Genomic DNA, 20,729 nt, shown 5'->3' with positions numbered 1-20,729 from the left:
TCAAATTAACATTGATTTATTTCACATTTAAACATTTACAGACACCATTACACCTTACACCAGCTTAAACAGACACTTATTTTGAAAAGCCAGGCTCATCTCATCCAAGTATCGCTTTAGAGACCAATCGATCAGAAATAATTTAGTCTAAATCTACACTGAACTTTTTTAATTTTTTTTTTTACAACTTTATACAAAAACATCTGTTTACATGTTTGTTTGTATATCAGTAGTGGGTGACCAATCAGCTGTCAGAGCTGAACAAAAACACAGGAAGTGATGCTCAGTTTACGTGAAGGAAAACAACTGCCACCACTGTTTGTCCAAACATAAGCAGGAAGTGACATCATTGGGGAGGAGGTGACACAATCTGGTGATTCTTAGTGGTTGCTAGGTAACAGGACTCAAGTGCTGATGTCGTCACACGAGCAGGTCTTTTTCGTCTCATTTACAAGATGAGAAATGTCCTGTTGTCATGACAACAGTCTCTGTAGTAACAACCTAGCTGGCCTTGGCATCCAGCAGCAGCACCCTCATCAGCGTCCTGGCGGCGGCCAGCAGCGCTCCGTGCAAAGCATACTGGGCTACCAGCACGCCAAAACCTCGGTAGAAGCCAGCCCCGCCTTCCTTGCGGCTGATGGCGTGCAGGCAGTCAGAGAAGCCATCATACTGCGTGTTTACGGGCACTACCAGCGGGCTCCCGCCATTTCCCACCGCGACCACTCCATCGGTGGCATCAATGATGGTGCGCGTACCCTGCAGAGCCAGGCGATGTAGCACCGTCTCAAGAGGAAACAACACCACGTCAGCCACCAGAGAACCCGCCCAAGATGCCGCCAGCTCGGGGAAGTAGGCATCCAGTGGATTGGATGGTTCTGCCCGCTGCTTCTTGCTACGCTGGTGCAGCCACAGCACCACCCGCTGGATGGAGGTAGCCACGGCATAGCGCAGAATGGCATGCAGCGCAGCGGGAAGCAGCAGGCATCTGAGAGGAAGCAGGCGACGACTGTGAGGTGCGCCGACACCCAGCAGTCGAGCAACACCCTCACGGACGCAGTCCAGCAGGCCAGAGGACGACTCATCCCGCACAATCTCGCTCTGAAGATGGAGAGAGGAACACAGGTCCGATCAAATGATCAATTTAAAAAAAACAACAACAACAAAAAAAAAAAACAAAAAAAAAAAAAACACACACACACACACACACACACACATCCAGCTAATCATTGCTCTAAATCAGCGGTTCCCAACCCCCGGGCCTCGGACCGTGAGTGAGTCGTTTGGTGCCGGGCCACAAGAGTTGAGGCTCAGGTGTGAAATGTATAGTTTTAAGGGTTTTTATCGGTTTTCAGCGTTATTTTGTTATCGTTTTTATCGTTAACTCGTTTTCCTTGGTCTTTTCACGTGTGTTATGAATAAATCTTCTTTTTTTCGGTACCGGTACTAGTTTTATTTTGTTGTATTTATCCGCGACACCTTAAAGGCCGGTCCATGAAAATATTGTCGGGCATAAACCGGTCCGTGGCGCAAAAAAGGTTGGGGACCGCTGCTCTAAATGACTGAACAGCAGGTCATCTAACAGCTGCTCCTCAGCTTCCTGTTTGTGTGACATCATCATGCTCTCGTTGTTTCAAACAGGAGCCGTGTGGCTGATGGCGTCATCAATCTCACACAACGCTGGTAAGGTGTTGGAGAGATTATGCACCACTTTATGTGATCTCATGGCAGTGAAGGCATAAACCAACATCAAAAAGTCGCAACAACACCTCACTCTCATTGGTTGCTCTGTGAGTGATGTCATGAACAGAGAAAGAGGTTCTGATCTAGACCACTAGTTGGTAAACCTCATCATGTGATAAAAGGAAAGCTAATGAGCTGCTGCTAACTGACTGCTGTCATAAAAGAGGCATCGCTATTCAATAAACAATAATCAGTGACCTGCACGGTCTCAATGAGGCTGGCACAGTAAAATGGAAGAGCGACGACTGCCGTTAATCTGCAAGAGAGAGAGAGAGAGGAGGCGGGGTCAGTTTGTATCTCAGTCTCTGTTTAACAGCAAAAAAAAAAAAAAAAAAAAAAAAGAACTGACAGGTAAGAAGATGAAGAAGAAGAAGAAAAACTGACCCTTTAAGCAGCAAATGCCCAGCCACCTGTTTCCAGCTGCACCTGTGAGGAAGCTCCCTTCACGCACACACGCACACACACACACACACACACACACACACACGTCAGAGTGACGTTGTACAATACTGTATCCATGTGCTAGTGGGAGCAGGTGGTTACCGTGGCAGTGGCGTGAACTCGCTGATGATGCCCTCGGCTCCGAGCGTAACACCATGAACGATGAATGTGCTGCCCATCCCCTTCCACAGAGCCTTCACACCCTGATCAACACAACATATTAATCACCGACAACATAATAACACAATTTATATCCTGAAGTATAAATGCGTGTGGACAGGCCGACTCAGGTTAGTGGGAGGAAGCCGGAGTAGATCAGTAGAAGTCCTCCTTCCTGTGAGGCAACATCACAGTGCCCCCTCCATCATCAATAATTAAGTCTCTATTTTTATTCTTTTAATATTTATCTATGAGTTTTCATATTGTATTTATAATAAATACATTATACTGTATTATTATTTATTTAGATTATTCTGATCAGTTGTAAACCTCCATATTGTATCTGCATTTACTATTTTGCAATATTTAAACTTTTTAAACTTATTTGTAAATAATGTTAGAATACTTTCATTTTCCATTTTAATTTTAATATATTTAACTTTGTATTATTAAAAGAAATATTCTAAATGTCATTATGTCCAAATACATTTAGATTTTCCTATTTGATTAATATTTTTATACTGCTTTTTATACAAATATAATTATCATAATTTATAAGAAACAATCAAACATATTCAAAATGATCTTTTTACATATATTTTTATTCATCTTTGGGTTTTAGTGTGTCCCGTTACCTGAGCTTTGGTGATGCTGTACATTACAGCGACAGCGCTGAATGGAGTCAGGTGATAACACCGGGCGTGGTAGTTCACCTGATGTAAACAGCCAATCAGAGTGCAGCAACAGAAAGAGGAAAATAAAACATTTAATGTCTCAAAACGCACAAAAATGAAATAAAAAAGTTTCTCCCACGGCATTAATAAAAGTATTTTAATCCATAGCCATCATTATTTATGGATCATTTATTGATAAGAAGGTGAGGTCATACCTGGCACTGTCTGCGGAACACAATGCAGGGGTGAGAGAGGACGTTCTCTGTGAACAGACTGAGTGCACACACACACACACACACACACACACACACACACACACACACACACACACGTTTTAGTTAGAAACCCCCTGACTTCTCCAAACTCACACTTCAGCCTGTTTTTGAGATGAAAGTGTCAAAAAGTAAAACATCTCGCTTTTTGGTTGTCACTAATGGCGAGCACTGACACAGTCTCGTCCCTTTTTTGCTCTAATTTTTCCCTGTGATTAGAACCAAAATCACCACCAGCATCTTTGACTCGACAGTGGAGACTTTTGTTGCAGTGAGTCGCTGAAACTAAATGAAGCTTCAGCTTCAGTGGAAACACTGAGAACAGAAAGATGTGTGATTGTTCCCAACCATGGAGTCCAAACAGTTCAGACTGAATAAACTCATTCAAGCTGAATATTGGTCCACATGCAGTGACTCGGTCCGAGCCTCTGCTCATCTTGAAACCATGAGAAACGATTTCCTCACCTGACGAATCCAACCCCGAAGCCAGCGAATCGATTCAGCTGCTCTGCAACGACAAAAGCAAACACAATAAACTCGCACAGTGCAGGACGTCCATAAATAAAATCAATAACGGCTTTATTCACATAAGCTACCAAACAGTCTGCTGTCTAGTTCATTCATCACCGAGGATGATTCCACTGTTTTAATAACTTTTAACTCCAATAAAGTTAGTTAATAAGTAGTAAACTAAACATAGCACAACAAACACAAATTACAGAAAGCTCCCTTTGAGAGTTCAGGCGGTGCTGCAGAATAAAGCTGCTCATACCAGATATTTTATTTACTGTCAAGCTCGTTGGAGTTAGACTCTGTTTTGCGTTACTTACTGTATTTCCAGGTATGTTTGCATGTTTTAACACATCTTTGCATTTTGCGTTTCCCATTTTGGGAAATGATGGGCGAGTCAAAATTTTACTATATTACTGTATTTACTATTTGTGCATTATATTAGCCAACTGGCTAATATAATTAGCCTTCTAGTTAACTAGCCGCTAGCCCAGTCCGTTTATTACATAATTACTCTGAGCTTGATTAGCTTGTGCGCTAGCTTCCGGTTAGCATGCATGCTGACAGGTCATCGGCGCCTATCAGACCATTATCTCTTTAGTTGGCCAGCTCTGGCTCCATCCTGTCATTAGCCAGCTAGACTAGGTGACTCTGAACCTGCACAACAACCTACCAGCGGGGGGCCTGCTGGGATTTGGAGCTTCCCAGCCGCTTGCAGAACCTGCGATCTCTCCCGGGGCGTCATCGAACAGAGGTGTCCGCTCTCCAGGGTGCAGGTTGCGGCTGCCCGGGATGTCGGGCGGCGTGGTGACCCAGTGGTGGAGCTGCGGTTCGGCGGGGGCTCCGGCGCTCCGAACCGGGTAGCCCGCTCCGTACAGCGGGTCATCCCGGCCACGGTACCCGAGCCCGTCGAAGCTGTCCGGCCGCCTGGAGGCCATGTCAGGGTCGGAGCGAGTGAGGGGGGCGACACTGATATCCGGCTAGCAGAGCTCAGGGGAGCGCATCAAAGTGTGCACGGACAGAAGACACGGTTTAATGGAGAACCTGTAACGACCTAATCAACCCGACCCACACCAAAACATCTACCTGCCACCCGGAAACACTTCTTTTTCTATACTTTGTATACCGGCTGACTGCTCGTGCTGCCTCCTACAGGCCATCAGAGAGTGGTGAACCCTAGCTGGGTTATGTCTTTCTGCACGCTCAAACGTTTGTGCTGGTTTGTGTTGCACAAACTTTCGGTTCAAGTGACTTCTTTAGTCTCAGCTGACTGCAGGTTTTCACAACCTTATGGAACTGACCTCACAGCCCATTGTTCATTTAGTAGGCTAGTTTCACTAATTGGAAATTATTTCACTTGTAGCACATAAGCACAGTGTGTATAAGGAAAGAACACAAACACACAACAAGAGTTGAGCAGATTTGTGAAAATGTGAAATACCTGCAGTGGTGTCAAAATGGAACCTGAAATTTTCCCTTTAAAAAAAATCCTCAGAGAGCTGCAGGAGCTGTACCGTTGTATCTAAAGCTGACAGATTATCATATCCAGGTAAAATAGTTTGATTAATCTGTAAGTTTTTAGCTAGTTTTATGGTTAATTTCAGGAACTGAATCATTGGTGATCAAATATACACATTTATTATAGCTAGAAAAACTAAATATATCTTTCAAATTTAAAATAGAGCATTATCTAATATTCAAGGTTCAAGGTTCTTTATTATTTGTCACATGCATAGTTATACAAGTATAACACACAGTGAAATGTAGCCTGACACGCTCCTCGACATGTGCAAAAATTGGGGGTGGGTGGGGGGTGGGGGGGGGGGGTGTAGAGGAAGAACATTATATATATATATATATATATTTATATATATATTAGGGGTGCAACGATACACAAAATTCACGGTTCGGTTCGGTTCGATACTTTGGTGTCACGGTTCGATATTTTTTCGATACAAAAAAAATGTTCATGCATTTTTAATTTGTCATTTATTAAAATTATAAATATATATTTTAACTCAAAAGTACAGTTTTTGAATTTAACCCTAACCCTTGTGCGTGTTTTTTATTTTGACAGCGAATGCACACCTGCGGACCACTTATGTGCAGCCCTGGTTATTTAGCTCATCATATTGCAGCCACAGAAATTCTTTTGTCCATGAAACCATAAAGCTGCACTTTCTTTTTGCCTCATAGTCTGATTTGTCATAACTTCTCCGTTTTGTGGTAAGCTTTTCTTTGGCTGTCACTTCTTCACCCTGACCTGTCTTATTTGGCTCAGCAGAACTGAAATGCTTTTACACACGCACTCACATAAGCTCAGCGATTCTCTGCGCGATCAACCTCTCACATGTTTAAGCTTGCTGCGGGAGATTTCACTTGTCATGTTTGCATAGTAAGCTAACGATTAATAAGACGATGTCAGAGGAATTGGTGCACAAATTATCATCACTCACAGATCAGTGCTGTCGCTCTCTATACACAGTTCACACGATTGCAAAGTGAAAGCAAAAAAACAAGCGCAAATTCAAACGTGACTTCAATATTTCACATATTGACAGTGGCTCACCGATGCCAATGACATAATTACCCAGCTACATTTCCGAAAGAATGCAAAAGCATTGACATATATTTTTCCTACACTAGCCCAACGGGCAGGGAAGAGATAGATTTTGGTAGCCCGACTGAAAAAATCGCTAGCTCCAGGACGTCGGGCTAGCGATATCGCGAGCCCTGTATCTGATTGAGGAATCACTCATCTTTGGAAAAGAGAGTTTATTACAGAGAAATGTCTCTTTCCAAAATAAAAGCTATACTATCCGCTTCTTCTGGGCTATATTCTCAGCAGCATAAGGAGAATCATGTGCTAACAGCTGTCTAAATGACTCGGCTAAAGTTAGTAGCATGCTTGCTTTTTTTTGTCTGCTTCCACTTGTCTTTGCACTAGGATGATGTCGGCGTAAATGTGCAGTCATATTCGTTGTGTTCCCACTAGTGCTTTCAGGTTAATCTCGTTGAAATTACCTTAACGCCACAACACGGCAAATCTCCGTTAACGAGCTACCGCCGATCGCTCCGTGCATGGGGCTAGACGGCCAACACGTTAACGAGCTAACTGCGCTAACACACTAGTTCCCACCCATGTAATTGAGCATTGCATGGCACATCCAACATACTGTTTTACTTTAGTCCATGACTCGCTTACCTTCAGGGTCATACGTCACATGAAAACCAAAATAATTCCAAACGCCAGATCTGAATGACGTTCAATTTGCCTGTTGCAAGGAGAGCTTAACTTCTGTCTCGCTAGCTTGCCCTGCGCTCTTCCTTCTGACTATGCTGTCTGTGTTGAACGCTCAGTGGATCTGCGCTCGACAGTGCAGCCTAGGCGGAGTAGTCGAACACAGATCCACTGAGCGCTCAACACAGACAGCATAGTCAGGAGGAAAATTGATAAAATAAATTACAAATGTTGTATTGTTCGATACATATGCGTACCGAACCAAAAGCACTGTATCGAACGGTTCAATATCGATACGAATATCGTTGCACCCCTAATATATATATATATATATATATAATAGATCTCTGACTATTTTACAGGATAGACAATATAAACATATTTAAAATTAAAGGAATTGAAATGTACATTGTGCCTTGGTTTAGTGTCTGGAAGAGTCCTGTCTCAGTCAATTATAGATGATGTGAGAGGGCGGGTGTGTGTGTTTAGGGCACGGATGGCTTGGGGATAGAAGCTCCTCTTGAGTCTCTCTGTCCTTGTCCGGAAGATGCGGAACCTTCTACCAGATTGCAGAAGTTGGAACAGTTTGTTGCCTGGATGGGACGGGTCCTTCAGTATCTGCGCTGCTCTAGTCCGGCATCTCCTGGTGTAGGTGTCCTGAAGCGGGGGGAGAGCAATCCTGCAGCAGCGTTCTGCTGTACGGATCACTCTCTGGAGAGCTTTTTGGTCCTTCACACTGCTGTTCCCAAACCATGATGTCATGTTCTGTGTGAGGATGCTCTCCACAGCGCCTGTATAGAAAATCCTGAGGATCTTTGGAGAGACCCTGAACTTCCTCAGTTGTCGTAGGTGATACAGGCGCTGCCTAGCCTTTTTGGTCTGGACCTGAATGTGGGCAGCCCATGTCAGGTCTGAGGAGATGTGGACACCAAGATACTTGAAGGACTGCACCCTCTCCACTGGAGCTCCATTGATGATAATGGGCTTGTAGTCTCTGTGCTGACCCCTTCTGAAGTCCACCACCAGCTCCTTGGTCTTGCTGACGTTCAGCTGGAGGTGGTTGTCCTGGCACCACGATGCCAGATTCTTCACTTCATCCATGTAGGCCGCCTCATCGTTGTTGGAGATGGCACCCAACACCACTGTGTCGTCAGCAAACTTCACAATGGTGTTGGAGCCATGGGTGGCCACACAGTCTGAAGTGTAGAGGGAGTAGAGCAGTGGCGAGAGGACAGATCCCTGAGGTGTTCCTGTGTTGATGGTGATGCTGTTGGAGAAGCACCTGCCCACCCTCACCACCTGAGTTCTGCCAGTGAGGAAGTCCAACACCCATGCACACAGACGGCTGTTAAGTCCCAGATCCCTCAGCTTTGTGAACAGTCTGCAGGGCACTATTGTGTTAAACGCTGAACTGTAATCAACAAACAGCATTCGCACATAGTTACTCTGTTTCTTGTCCACGTGGCTGAGAGTGGTGTGTAGGACGTGGGCGATGGCATCCTCTGTGGATCTGTTGGATCTGTAGGCGAACTGCAGCGGATCTGTGGTGTCTGGGATGGAGGAGGAGATGATGTTCTTCAGCAGCCTCTCAAACACCTTCATTACTACCGAGGTCAGTGCAACTGGCCGGTAATTGTTCAGGGATGAGGGTTTGCTGTTCTTGGGCACAGGGATGATGGTGGATCTTTTGAAGCATGTGGGGACCACAGACTTCGCCAGGGACTCGTTGAAGATGTAAGTGAACACACCTGCTAGCTGGTCAGCACAGCAGCGCAGCAGACGGCCGGTGATGCCGTCTGGCCCCGCCGCTTTCCTTGTGTTCACTCTCCTCAGTGCCGCTCGGACGTCATGCTCACCGGTCTCTCGCTGATGACGTCACTGTCCTCGGTAGTCAGGCGGTAGATAGCATTAGCCGCCTGGCTAACCTCGAAACGGGCGTAGAACCGATTCAGCTCGTTGGTGAATGCAGAGTCGGCGTTGATCGGCGCAGTGTCCCTGGCTTTGTAGTCCGTAATGGTGCGTAGTCCGTGCCACATACTCCGTGTGTCGCCCTGGTGGAAGCGGGACTCCACACGTTCCCGGTACCTGCGTTTGGCATCTCTCACCGCGCGCCGCACGCCGTATGAGGCCGCTTTGTAGGCGCTCATATCGCCAGTGGCGAGACCCGCGTTGTAGGAGGTGGTCCTGGCGTTTACTGCAGTGCGGATCGATCTGTCCATCCATGGTTTCTGGTTTGGGAATGTGGTGACTCTCGCAGTGGGGATAATCTCCTCCGCTAGCATATTGACGAAGCATACTGCTACTTCCGTAAACTTGTTGATGTCGACTGCGCATGCTCTGAACATGTCCCAGTCTACGTCGTTGAGTGCGTCCTGTAGCGTAGCTTCTGATTGGGCAGTCCACCGTTGTACTTCCTTCGTGGTCACGTCTTCCCTCCGTATGCTTTGTTTATACTGGGGAATGAGGAAGATGGCGTTGTGGTCAGACTTCTGTAAAATTATGATATTATTTTATGCCATGTTATACCCCTAATTAAAGATTGTGAATTATTATGTAGTTTTAGTTTGCATTATTCTCCTGAATTAGAAGAAGCTGATAACTATTGCATTAGTTAAACTGATTTGCATTACATTAAATTGCTGACTTGTTGTGAATGAATGATATTGTTTTATGATGCATTATATTGCTGAGTTATAAGAAATACTGTTCGCAGAAGGTTATTGTCTAATTTGTCTGAGTAGAAGAGAACAGAGTGTGCTGGAGTTTTCTGCCCCATTTCAGCAGGAGCAGATAAACAGGGAGCCAAGGTCGTAGCTTAGGCGCTGTGTGAGAGAGAGCATGTGAATGTTTAGGCTTTTTATGATAAGGTGGAGGCACCAGAGGTTATAAAAGTTTGAGCAATGCTCCACCATTTTGAGATTTTGAGGCTGTCTGCATCAGTGTCCATCTCCCACGTGTGTGATCATTAAATCATCGTTTGACTCAACCCGGCCGGACCAGTGTTGTTATTGTGGTTTTTTCTCTTGTCTCCATCCCCAATATTTTGAACCTTAACAGCTTGGGGGCTCGTCCTGTGGTATTGGGGTGGAATTTAAAAGTTTGGACGGTCCGAGGTTGTCGAACGGACAGGCACGAGCCAGTGGTCTGATTTGAGTGGACAAAAGCCGGCTTATCTAAAGGTAAGGCACTACCTGTTGAATTATTTCCAAAATGTGCCAAATTGGATATGACTAAATTAAAGTCTACTCACTGAAATTACTGGTAGAGTGTCTGTTTTGATTTTGATGAGAATCACCGTGTGTTATGCAGCTAAAGTTGCTTAAGAATGTTTAATGAACTTGAAGAAATATGAAACTGTTCTGGAGGTAACAGATATAATGTTGGGTTTGAGTCCCTGGATATTGAGCTGAAGGCTCAGGTAGTTTGGTAGGGAAATTAGGACAGAAACTGTTCTGGAGGAAACAGAGACTGGTTAATAGTTTTACAAATTAGGTCAGAAACTGTTCTGGAGGTAACAGATACTGTTTAATTGATATGTTAAAATTTGTCAAAATTGTTTAGGTGAAAATTGTTATAGGACGGCACTGGAAGATGCTAAGAAGCACATAGCCCGGAGGTTACGCTCCCTCCTGGCCGTGGACGCGCGGTCTTGACCTGTCGGCGAACAGGGGTAGTTCAGTTTGGCTTTAACTGTGGGGTACAGGGCATCCCGAAATAAGCTAGGAGTTAGAATCTCCTCACCGTTTAAATGGTGTGATGTGCTTTTTTGGACACAGTTAAATTGAGTTAGGGATTTTAGAAATCAGGCCATAGGCTGTTCTGGAGGAAACAGATACTGGTTAATTGATTACAAAAAAGTGAAGCTTTCTTCGGTTGGACCCGTTAACTTAAATTTGTCGAAATTTGTTAGGTGCTGAATCTGTCAGGCCTGTCAGTGATTGTAAATATAAGACGTCTTTGTAATATAAAATAGAAGTTATCTGTTGTTATTGATTGGTAATAGATTGATAATTGGCCACATTTACAGCTGTATTGACTTGTTGTGGACGTAGTCGACTTCAGGTTTAAACACTCTCATTAACAGGTTGAAAATAGTGATATTAAAGGAAGAGTATGCAGCGCCACCCTGTCAGACGCCAGTGATGGTGGAGCTCACTGATGAATCAGGTGAGCTGGATTCATGGCTGATTCAAAACTAAGATCCCCCTGCTGTGGTCAGTAAGGGGAGAAAAGGGGGAAATAAAATCAAGAATTAAAGAGGCATTTATAAACGTTTAGGTGTCAAGTGAAACGGGACAAAAGGGGGTGTTATACTGTTATTTTCAATGTCAGCATTATTATTGTATGAGAATCATGCAACAAGCATTGCATCGATGATCATTTATTGAAGCTTTTGACCTTATACTAACATCTGTGTTCCTGTGATTGTTATAACTTCTGATGAATCTTCTATTTACAGGTGTTAGGATAATGATATAATTTTTCATTGCAGGTGTATCCATGATCATTTTTATACATATTGCAACTTGTTGCTCATTGTAGAGTTGTGCTCAAGTTAATAAGGGTTGAAAGCTACAGTCAGCGCGAATGTCTGACTGATCTATTGAGGGGAAAGGCTTCGAGCATAGAAGGCCGCACGCGCTTACAAAACACTGATATCATGTTATTCTTTGTGCTCTTTTCTTAAATCATGTCTTTAAGGTTAGTTTAAATAGTGGCAGTTAATTAAACGAGATTTATTAAAATATTAAATACCTGAGTCAGAACGTTACACGCGGATCACCTTAAGAGTCTGGGAAACTTTGTAGCTGCCTAACTTTTTTTTTTGAATGTTCTAGCTCCGTTGATTTGACACATTGGAATGTGTCAAAAAAGGGGGGAAGGTTGAGCTTTAACATCAAACCATGATTATTTGAACATTTTATAACTTCATTTGTGTCTTTAATAATTTAGGAATGGTAAAGCTTAAGCTAATAGCGATCCGAGGAGACGGACCTTTTAGAGAATCAGTGAAAAAGCATAAACTATCACTTTCATGTTTAATCATTACTCATTGAAATGAACTGAATAGCGTTTAGAAGATTTGTTAATTTTTTGTCTTTTGTTAAAAAGAGGGGTTTCAATAATTTTCAGACACACCTTGCAAATGTGCTTATAACGAGTTGGCACTCGGCCTTTTGAAGGTCAGAAGCTTCGTTCGGCGTGACTGTCCGGACTGATAAAGTGTAAGAAATGCCTTGAGTGCGGAGGGCTAAATGCACCTCCGCACTCAGAAAAGAAAAGACAAGATACGGGTCTCAGGAGCAGTACAACATCCCTCTCTCTGATCTAGCTTCAGCAGAAACTGCCAGAGACTTCCTGTCCAGGCAAACATCGGGCCTGCTGTGCTATTAAAGTTCAAAGAAACAATCCAGGTACAGGTCAGTCAGATTAATCCTGTGGTCTGCACTATAAATACCTGTACATAGTTGTTTTCTTATCCTGTAAATATTCTTGATTTCTTGTATATATTCTCGTTTTGTTGTTACCTTTTCATTTTCTTCTATTTTATTAATCAGACATTTAAAATGTTCCAAATTATCTTTATGTTATAGATGTAAAAAAAAATTAAATAAAATATGCTGATGACAGTTATCTATGCATCCATCCAAATTCATATTATTGATAACACATATACATGTTTTGTATTTGATTTTTTAAATTGTCCCACTTCTTTTTAGCATGTAAGGGGTGACCTACCCCCATAGGCCCATCTTTTCCAGAATAATAGATAATTTTTTTGACAGCCTGGTAGAAAGAGAAACAATACTGTCCCATATACTGGCTCTCTTGATATCATAATTCAATTTCAATTTCAATTTTATTTCTATAGCACATTTAAAAGTCACAGGTACAACAAAGTGCCCCTGGGCCTAGGGCTCAGTCACTCTGGCACAGCTGGCTGCCGTCGGAGCTCACGGGCACGTCACTGCAACCCCATCTGGCTTCTGCTCCGTGGCTGCTGGGTGAGCCCTCATCTGGGACTCTCCTCAGCTCTTTCCGGGATAGTGGCGCGGCTGCCCCTCTGTTAGTCTTCCTTGGACTCTTGTACTCTGAGGGTCTCTGGATGTCTGGAGCCTGGATCTCCTCCATACCTGCTTCATGCCCTGGAGGACGGGGCTATGGCCCCCCACACCCTCTAGCAGATCATTACATGAAGGAACCTTTTGAATACAAGCGCGCTCACGCTCACAGGTGTGCACACGGGTGCTCACACACACAAACTACACCTTTTTTGGCTGCTACCTCAAAGCACACTGTGCGCTGTCGATCCTACGTGCTGCACAATAATATTCCATATTATATATTATATACACATAGATTATCGTGATGATGTTGTTTATTATATCGCTCTCTTTTTTGCTTGTTTTCTCTTCTTTCTTTTTTTTCTCTCTCAACAGGTGATCCAGGTGATATATATATATATATATATATATATATATATATATATATATATATATATATATGTATTTTTTTGTCCCCCCACCTCATTTTTTGTTTTGTGCCCTTTATCACTGTTCCTCTTCCCTGCTGTTTCTTTCTTTCTCCCTTTCCCTTCCACCAGCCATGTATGTCCCATATGTAACACCTGAAAATAAAATAAAAAATAGTAAATAGTAAAAAATAGTTTTATTTTACTTTTATTCTTTTTTTTTTTTTACCTCATAATGGTATCCTGTCAACGTCACTTTCTTAACAAAATGCCTACTAATTTTAATTTTTGCAACAACTTGATAATTATTGGTATTTGTACGTTGTTTTTAAGAGAAGTTATTTATTATTCAATGATACTATAAACACATTGTTTTTAATGCTCACAGCTTTGCTCCATATTTAGAGTATGTGGCGCTGTATACTTGACTCACTCCACAAACAAAACGAAATGTTGGGGCAGCATCGAGGTAAATCCTCTATTGAGCTGCCATGTAACACTAATGTAAAAACAGCTGCAGCAACATTTAGTTTCAAAAAAGAAAATCACATTTGTTAAAAAACCTTTTGATAATTTTGGTTTCTAACATCACTCTTACATTAACAATATATTGTTTTACTATTTTCCTTTTCTTCTTTGTCCAGTCTTTGTTAATGCCTGATTTTGTTCACCTGATCCTTATTAATTTGGTTCTCTCTGAGCATTTGCTGTCTGTAAACTTGGTCTTTCTCTAATTGTTACATACCCCTTTTTTTTTTTTAATCAAAAGGCTGTCAGAATCCCCCCTTTTTTCTTTTCTTATATTCGTTTTGCTTTGTCTTCAACTACATCTGAGATATTTCAATTTATTTACAATTTTTCTGTGAAGAACTCTGTTGAAAACATCTTAAATAAATCCAACCAGCACAAACCCGTCTTTTGGTATTAAAAGATTTATTTATTTTTTTGCTAAAAAAAAAAAAAAAAGAAGAAGCCCGGGGTCAATATTTCCACATAAAAGGTGTGGTTACACTCATTTTTTTACGTTATTGGATATGTAGGTGTTTCCCTCAAAATGCAAATGTTTTGGTATATTAGAGTAGTTAAATTGCACCACATTTAATGCTCAAGAACAGCATGTCTTTTTGTGCACCCCATCAATAAATGTAAATTTGTCTTAATTTATTTGAAATACCACAGGAGATGTTACCAGAAAATGCTGGAAACATGTTCCCAAACTTTGGTTCTTTGCTGTCCTCAACCTGAGATATTTTTGATACTAGAGCTCTGTAACATGTACTGATAACATTACCCGAAAACCTCAGTGCAACACACTTTTCTTTTTTTTTACTCTACACAGGAACTGCATTGCCCTAATTAAAATATAAATTATTGCTGATGCCTGCTTATATAGGAAAATATTTATTTTGTACACACAGACACAAATCAGTGTTTTGAGATGACCGTATCACAAACTGCCATGATCCTGTGTTAGATGGATTCTCACACCAATGGGGCAAAAATTTCTGCTGCTGCTTGAGTAATTTTATCATTTCTGTGTGTTTTGAGTTTGAGTTTCACCTTAATATCTTTCTTATTGTCGTATTTATTTGGGTGTGCTGAGTGCATTTTGAGCCTTCACAGGAGAGCACGGTCCATTACAAGAAGCTGTTAAGCAAAGTAACAGGTGGTTTCTGGCTGTATGTTGACTTTTTTTAAAGCAGACACGTCTGGATTGTGTGTGAGGAAAAACACTCTCTGAAGGTTTGCTTTAACGACATTAAGTGCTGCTGCAGCACGAGCCTGTGAAGGTGAGTAACTGAAGACTGAAGTCTGTTAGGAGGCACGGAAGAGAGGGAGCCCAGAGGCCAGGACGTGGACGTGGACCCAAACACAGATATGATCATAGGAAACAGCAGTAAGGTAAACAAGGTAAACGTAGTTTAGAAACAACGAACACGAAGCAGAGGCGGCTTGTAACTAACGTGAGGTTAGCTGACGAACGGAGAAGACAGTGAGGGCTCCGACCTATAACGCCACAGTCGCTGGATTCTTGGCTCCCGTGAAGAGATGTTCATTTTCACATCGGAGTTTATTGAAGATTAATGTTGTTGTTGTTGTTTTTTGAGTTTTTGGTTTTTTTAAGTTTGATTCTGTCAGTTATGCCGTGCTGTGATTAAATTAGAACTGGCCTGGTGTGTAAAGTATGCCATGAACACTTTTATGCCTGAGATCATTAAAAGCGATTGAATGATTTATGAAAATATTTTTGTTCCAGCTGTTGCTTCAATTTGACCTTAACACTTAAGCTCACATCTGTGATGGGACACGAGGAGAGGATGTAAAAGTGTGTGCATATGAATGGAGCTCGCTAACTAAGCTAGCTAACATTAGCAGATCTGATGACTCCACTAAATATATATATATATATTTTTTAAATGAATAAATAAATAAACTAAATGGCTTTTCAGGTGATAACTTCTAGACTGCAAACTGCAGTCTAGAAGTTATCACTTGGTTGGTCTAGATTTTACTCAGGTTCAGTGATGATTTCTTTGCTTTGAACTGATTCCAGCTCTGTTTAATTACAACTATTTAAATGTTGAAGATGAATTTTAACTTTTACAGCCAAGGACAACAAAAGACTAGACTGACTTACAAAAAGTGATGCAGACATTTATTAGCAGTACACAAACTCATGCTACACAATCTGTAGTGAGAGTACCAACAGGAAGAGGCGTAGACAAGACTCCCCCATCTGAAATTGGAGGTCATTCAGCTGTAATCAACCAGTAGGTCCTGCACCATTAAACAGCTTAGTAACAACTGTTGGTTTATAATCTACAGTAATACACAGTGTATTTGTTGTCAGTCAGCTCAGTGTCTGTAAGATCTAACGTAGATTAGTTTAGCATGTTCTGTCTGAGAGATTTCTAAAAAATTCAAACGTACAGCTGTGCTATCACTTCCAGCATAAATGAAGACAGAAAATTAAACAGCAGTGACGTTTGCAGGGTTACTGAAGTTGGACTAGCTGGTATATAATTATGTGCTATGTGACCGCTAGCGACACAGCTATGTTAGCATAACATAAACACAGTGAAGCTGGAGGATGAACGCTAACCTTTTTCAACTAAATAAACGATAACACGAGGGTTCCCGATGGTTGGGGGAAAATGCAATCGCATGGCAGGATGCTGTAAACGGACCAAACTTCGGTCAGGAGAACAACTGAGATGATCCATCCACAATACGAGGTTAGTCATTAATAAACTGCAACAACATGGGAACAGAGAAGCTGCGAGAGAATTCAACATTAATGAATCAATGGTACAGAAGTGAAGGAAGCAAGAAAAATTACATGAATAAAGTCTGACTTATCTGACTGTTTTGTTTTGCTTATTGCGGCTTTTAATTCAGTGCACCTTGTGGTCCGAAAAATACAGTAATGAAAACCCAAAGAAAGTACTGGTGTATAAACACTGAGGATAATAAGAGGCATGTAAAAATCAAACCAAATACTGAGCGTTCAGTCAAGTCTTCAATGTCAACACTGGAAACGGCACCAGGAGGCTTGCACTTCATCCTGTTGTTGCTGCTGAGCCGTGATTCTGTTGCCTTTTAAGTTTTCTGTAAATCAATAGACCACTGACAACAACCACTGTTGTAGAAGAAACTAGCACACCAACTATCAGTCCAACAGATCCATCTTCCTCCCATCTGTCCTCTCTGTGTCCTCCTGGTGGATCTGTAGGTGAGAAATAGGTGTGAGGGACAGGAACGTGATCACTGAAGCACAGACCAGAATCAATTTCCTCTTCAAACTGCACACACTGAACTCAAACTCACCTGAAGGAACAACACTCAGGTTGATGATATTTATGGGGTCAGTCGTCAGCCAAGTTCTCTTCATTCGAGTTGTTCCTGTCCTCTGGATGATACGACACTCATATGTTCCAGCATCACTAATCGTCACATCCTTCAGCACCAATGAGACGTCTCCATCTTTCATCTGGTTATCCTGCAGGTCCACCCGGCCCTTAAAGGATGGATCCTGGTAATCTGGATGAAGTTGGTTGTCCCGGTATAAGATCACATACTCGTCTCTCTTCAGGTCAGGCCTGCTCCACTCTACAACTGAGATCAGGATGTTATTGTTTGGAGCTCGACATGGCAGAGTGACGTTCAGTCCAGACTCAGCTGTGATGTTTTTCAGCTCTAAAAGAGGAAACAACACAAAGTAGAGGGGTTAGAGCAACCATTGTATAACTGCTTGCTTCTACAACAGCCAATCACAGTGAGGAGTGAGACAGACCACTGTTGGGTCAGTGTACCGTGCCTCTGAGACTGTGCTGAGACACAGCAAACTTTGTGGCAGTGGCACATAGTGATGAGACATTCTGGACGAGTTGGTTACTGTGGGGTCCAGGTATCGCCTCATGCTACAGGTAATGAAACTGACACTAGCCAAAAGCAAAACTAGTGGGAAAAAACCCAGAAAGGATGAAGAGGGAAAAATGTCCACCTTGTGGTTGCTTCATTGCCTCTCATTCTGTAACAGTCAACCGCAGCAAAACAATACCCGGTGGTGTACGTAAATTATGCATGATGAAGTGTTAAAATTTTGATAGATCAGTCCATAGCACCTTCTTCCAGTCTTCAGTAGTCTATCGGTGGTGTTTCATGCCACAGGCATGTCTCGTTTTCTTATTCTGACGACTTACCAATGGTTTCTTGTTGTAACTCGCTGTGCTTGAAGTTGGGAAGTCTGTCACATAAGCTGTTGACTCCCAGAAACTTGTCTGTTGATTTTTATTGTGGTCTGCCAGACCTCTTCCTGTCTGAGATTCCCCAGGTTCTGAGTGCCCTTTGATGGTGAAGGGAACTGTACCAACTAACACAGTGACTTTCTTTGCAAATTCACTGTAGGAAAGACTTTTAAACCTTATGATGAGTTGTCTGCCATCCATTGTTAATTGCTTTTTTCTTTCTTTTTCTATAGCAACACACAAATTTCTTCAGTACATTACTGCAGTACAACTGAGTACATTAAGGGTATGGTACCTCATTGTGTTCCAACACTGCATTTACAACCCCCTGCCCCCAGCAGACAGACCAGTTTGTAAGTAATCAAGAAAAATTGGGACACCTGTAGCAATTGGTAGCATCGACTTTGAAGGCTTGATCAATCTCTACTGTTGCAGAACAGCTTTAAGTTGTTAAGCTATTTCTTGTTCCCTGAAAAAGGCCTTTTTGTAGGATTCTGAAATAAAAATTAAAAAACTAGAAGAATTTGTGTTCTAAAACATTTTACTAGTAGTGTAAATCAGTGCATACAGATTACAGAACAAAACCATGCCATGGTACAATTAAATATGCAGTCCCCTCATTATAGGTTACTGTGTCTATTCAGTGCAGCCACTGCTGGCCTTTATTCTTTGAACAAAAAGCTTTATTCAATGGAGACTCATTCTGAAAACTACAGATGCTGCAGGCAGTAAAGTTCTTTGGTCTCTGTGGTCAGACATGGAGTCAAAACGTTACAAGGCCACAGACACCACCCAGCCTCGTGTTGCCTTAGCGTAGCGTAGCCTTGCTTTGTGTGTATAACAACCACCACCAGCCTCGTGTCAACACACAAAGAAACTCAGTCATTATGAAAATAATTCTTCAAGAAACAGTATTTATATGTAAAATGGGCGGATACTACTACTTCTATAAACCAAATGTGAATGTTTAAGAAATAACGCTCACCTGCAGAGACAAGCATGACAATGCTGAAAAACCACAAGAACCAGCGGAACAACGCAGATGACTCGGCAGCCATTCTTGTGCTTTCTAGATCAGCTGACTGTATTTTGTTTTATGAGTATGTTATTGTTTTCTGTTAATGCCACAGGCTACTTTAAAAACTAAAGGAATGCCAAAGTCACAAACCACGTTTTCAGCAGTGCGCCGCCATTACTGTTCAGGAAGAAACTTAGCTGAAAACGTCATCACATGGAATTTTTTTTTTTTTATAGACAGCACAAGTTTAGAGCTGATGTATTTCACGTGAAAGGGTGTTTTGGGTGAGAGAAATAGCAGCCCTGAGACCTAAACTATTTTTAATTTTCTCCTAACTATTTGTAATGAGTTTATATTCCTGTCTGGCCCAACTAAGCTTCCTTTATTAACTGGAAGATGTAACACAGTTGTTACTTACTTAAAATAATAAAAATCCTGAGTTTCAGGAGCTTAAATATTATTCACAGCTCACCTACTTTTCCATCCAGTTTTCAGAAACTGCATTAGCCTTGCATGTTTTCATGTTTCTTGGTGTATTCTAATAAGTTAAATAAAAAACAACCTGGCAGGGCAAAAGCTGCTGATAACAATTTGAACCTCTGTAAATGTGAATTCTTACCTTTTTTTAAAAAATGTGTAGTGTGTTAGTTTGTTCTTTATCTGAAGCTCAGGTGGTCACAACAGGAAAGTATTATCCTGATTAAGCCGGAGTCATGTTAATATATTCATTTAGTGATGGTCACAGAGCGGTCAGTTTACTGAAAATATTGTTTACAGAGATACAGAAGGTTGTTTCAAAACACTAACTGTTGCTCTGAAGAGATCTTCTTAGCTCTTCTAAATGTCACGGTGGAAAAAAACACGGAAAAACCAAAAATCTACAAGAGAATAAATCATTTGGTCATAAAATAAAGCTCATAAAATCAAGACTATAGAACTTGACTACATGCTGAAGTGGCTATTCAGCCATCTGATTCATGTTACAGCAGCTCATGAGTGAATGAACATGGTGCAATAAAAGTACTTTTAAAACTATATTTTTCCAAAAACTTGCATTTACTTGAGTGCAGTTAGGGGTTGGAATGGTGTGCAGTGGTTTTTGGAGTGTAATCATGGGGTTAGAGTGAGCAGTAATTTTACTAGTGCTCCACACTGTGCTACAACCGCTCTGTCCCCTTGTTTCTTAACTGAACCTTTAGTCTGCCTGGCTCTTGAACAACAAAGTATTTTAAAAATGTCGCAAGTTTATGTGGTGATATTCTCATGCATGAGGCAACTACGAAAACAGCAAATAAATAGACATCTGCGTCTTTTCTCCGGAAATGAACATTTTGATCCAATATAGGTAATTCATCAAGATGGCTGGAGAGAGTTTGTAGTTATATACAGTCTGTATAAATTTGGTTAATTTAACAAACATTTGTAGGGAGATGGTTGTTACTATGAATTTACAG

At 41.8% G+C, this 20,729-nt stretch overlaps 2 protein-coding genes across 2 annotated transcripts; both read right to left on the bottom strand.

Annotated features, from left to right (window-relative positions):
* On the bottom strand, positions 1–4,973 carry slc25a46 (solute carrier family 25 member 46). The gene is made up of 8 exons (XM_082542904.1): positions 4,470–4,973; positions 3,752–3,794; positions 3,230–3,287; positions 2,976–3,053; positions 2,284–2,384; positions 2,125–2,181; positions 1,939–1,996; positions 1–1,098 (listed from the first exon to the last, which is right to left on the bottom strand). Exons 1-8 carry the CDS (start codon positions 4,732–4,734, stop codon positions 502–504), a joined length of 1,257 nt encoding a protein of 418 aa, XP_082399030.1. The 5' UTR covers positions 4,735–4,973; the 3' UTR covers positions 1–501.
* An 11,289-nt stretch (positions 4,974–16,262) lies between these two features.
* Positions 16,263–19,611, bottom strand: LOC309711476 (coxsackievirus and adenovirus receptor homolog). Its single transcript, XM_082541827.1, has 3 exons — positions 19,243–19,611; positions 17,338–17,706; positions 16,263–17,236 (listed from the first exon to the last, which is right to left on the bottom strand). Exons 1-3 carry the CDS (start codon positions 19,313–19,315, stop codon positions 17,070–17,072), a joined length of 609 nt encoding a protein of 202 aa, XP_082397953.1. The 5' UTR covers positions 19,316–19,611; the 3' UTR covers positions 16,263–17,069.
* Between the last annotated feature and the right edge of the window lie 1,118 nt (positions 19,612–20,729).

This window comes from Aulonocara stuartgranti (assembly GCF_965226115.1).
Source record: "Aulonocara stuartgranti genome assembly, chromosome: 7".
NCBI classification, from domain to species: domain Eukaryota; kingdom Metazoa; phylum Chordata; class Actinopteri; order Cichliformes; family Cichlidae; genus Aulonocara; species Aulonocara stuartgranti.
Note: the sequence above shows the minus strand (reverse complement) of the source record. Positions and strands in the feature narration are given on the sequence as shown.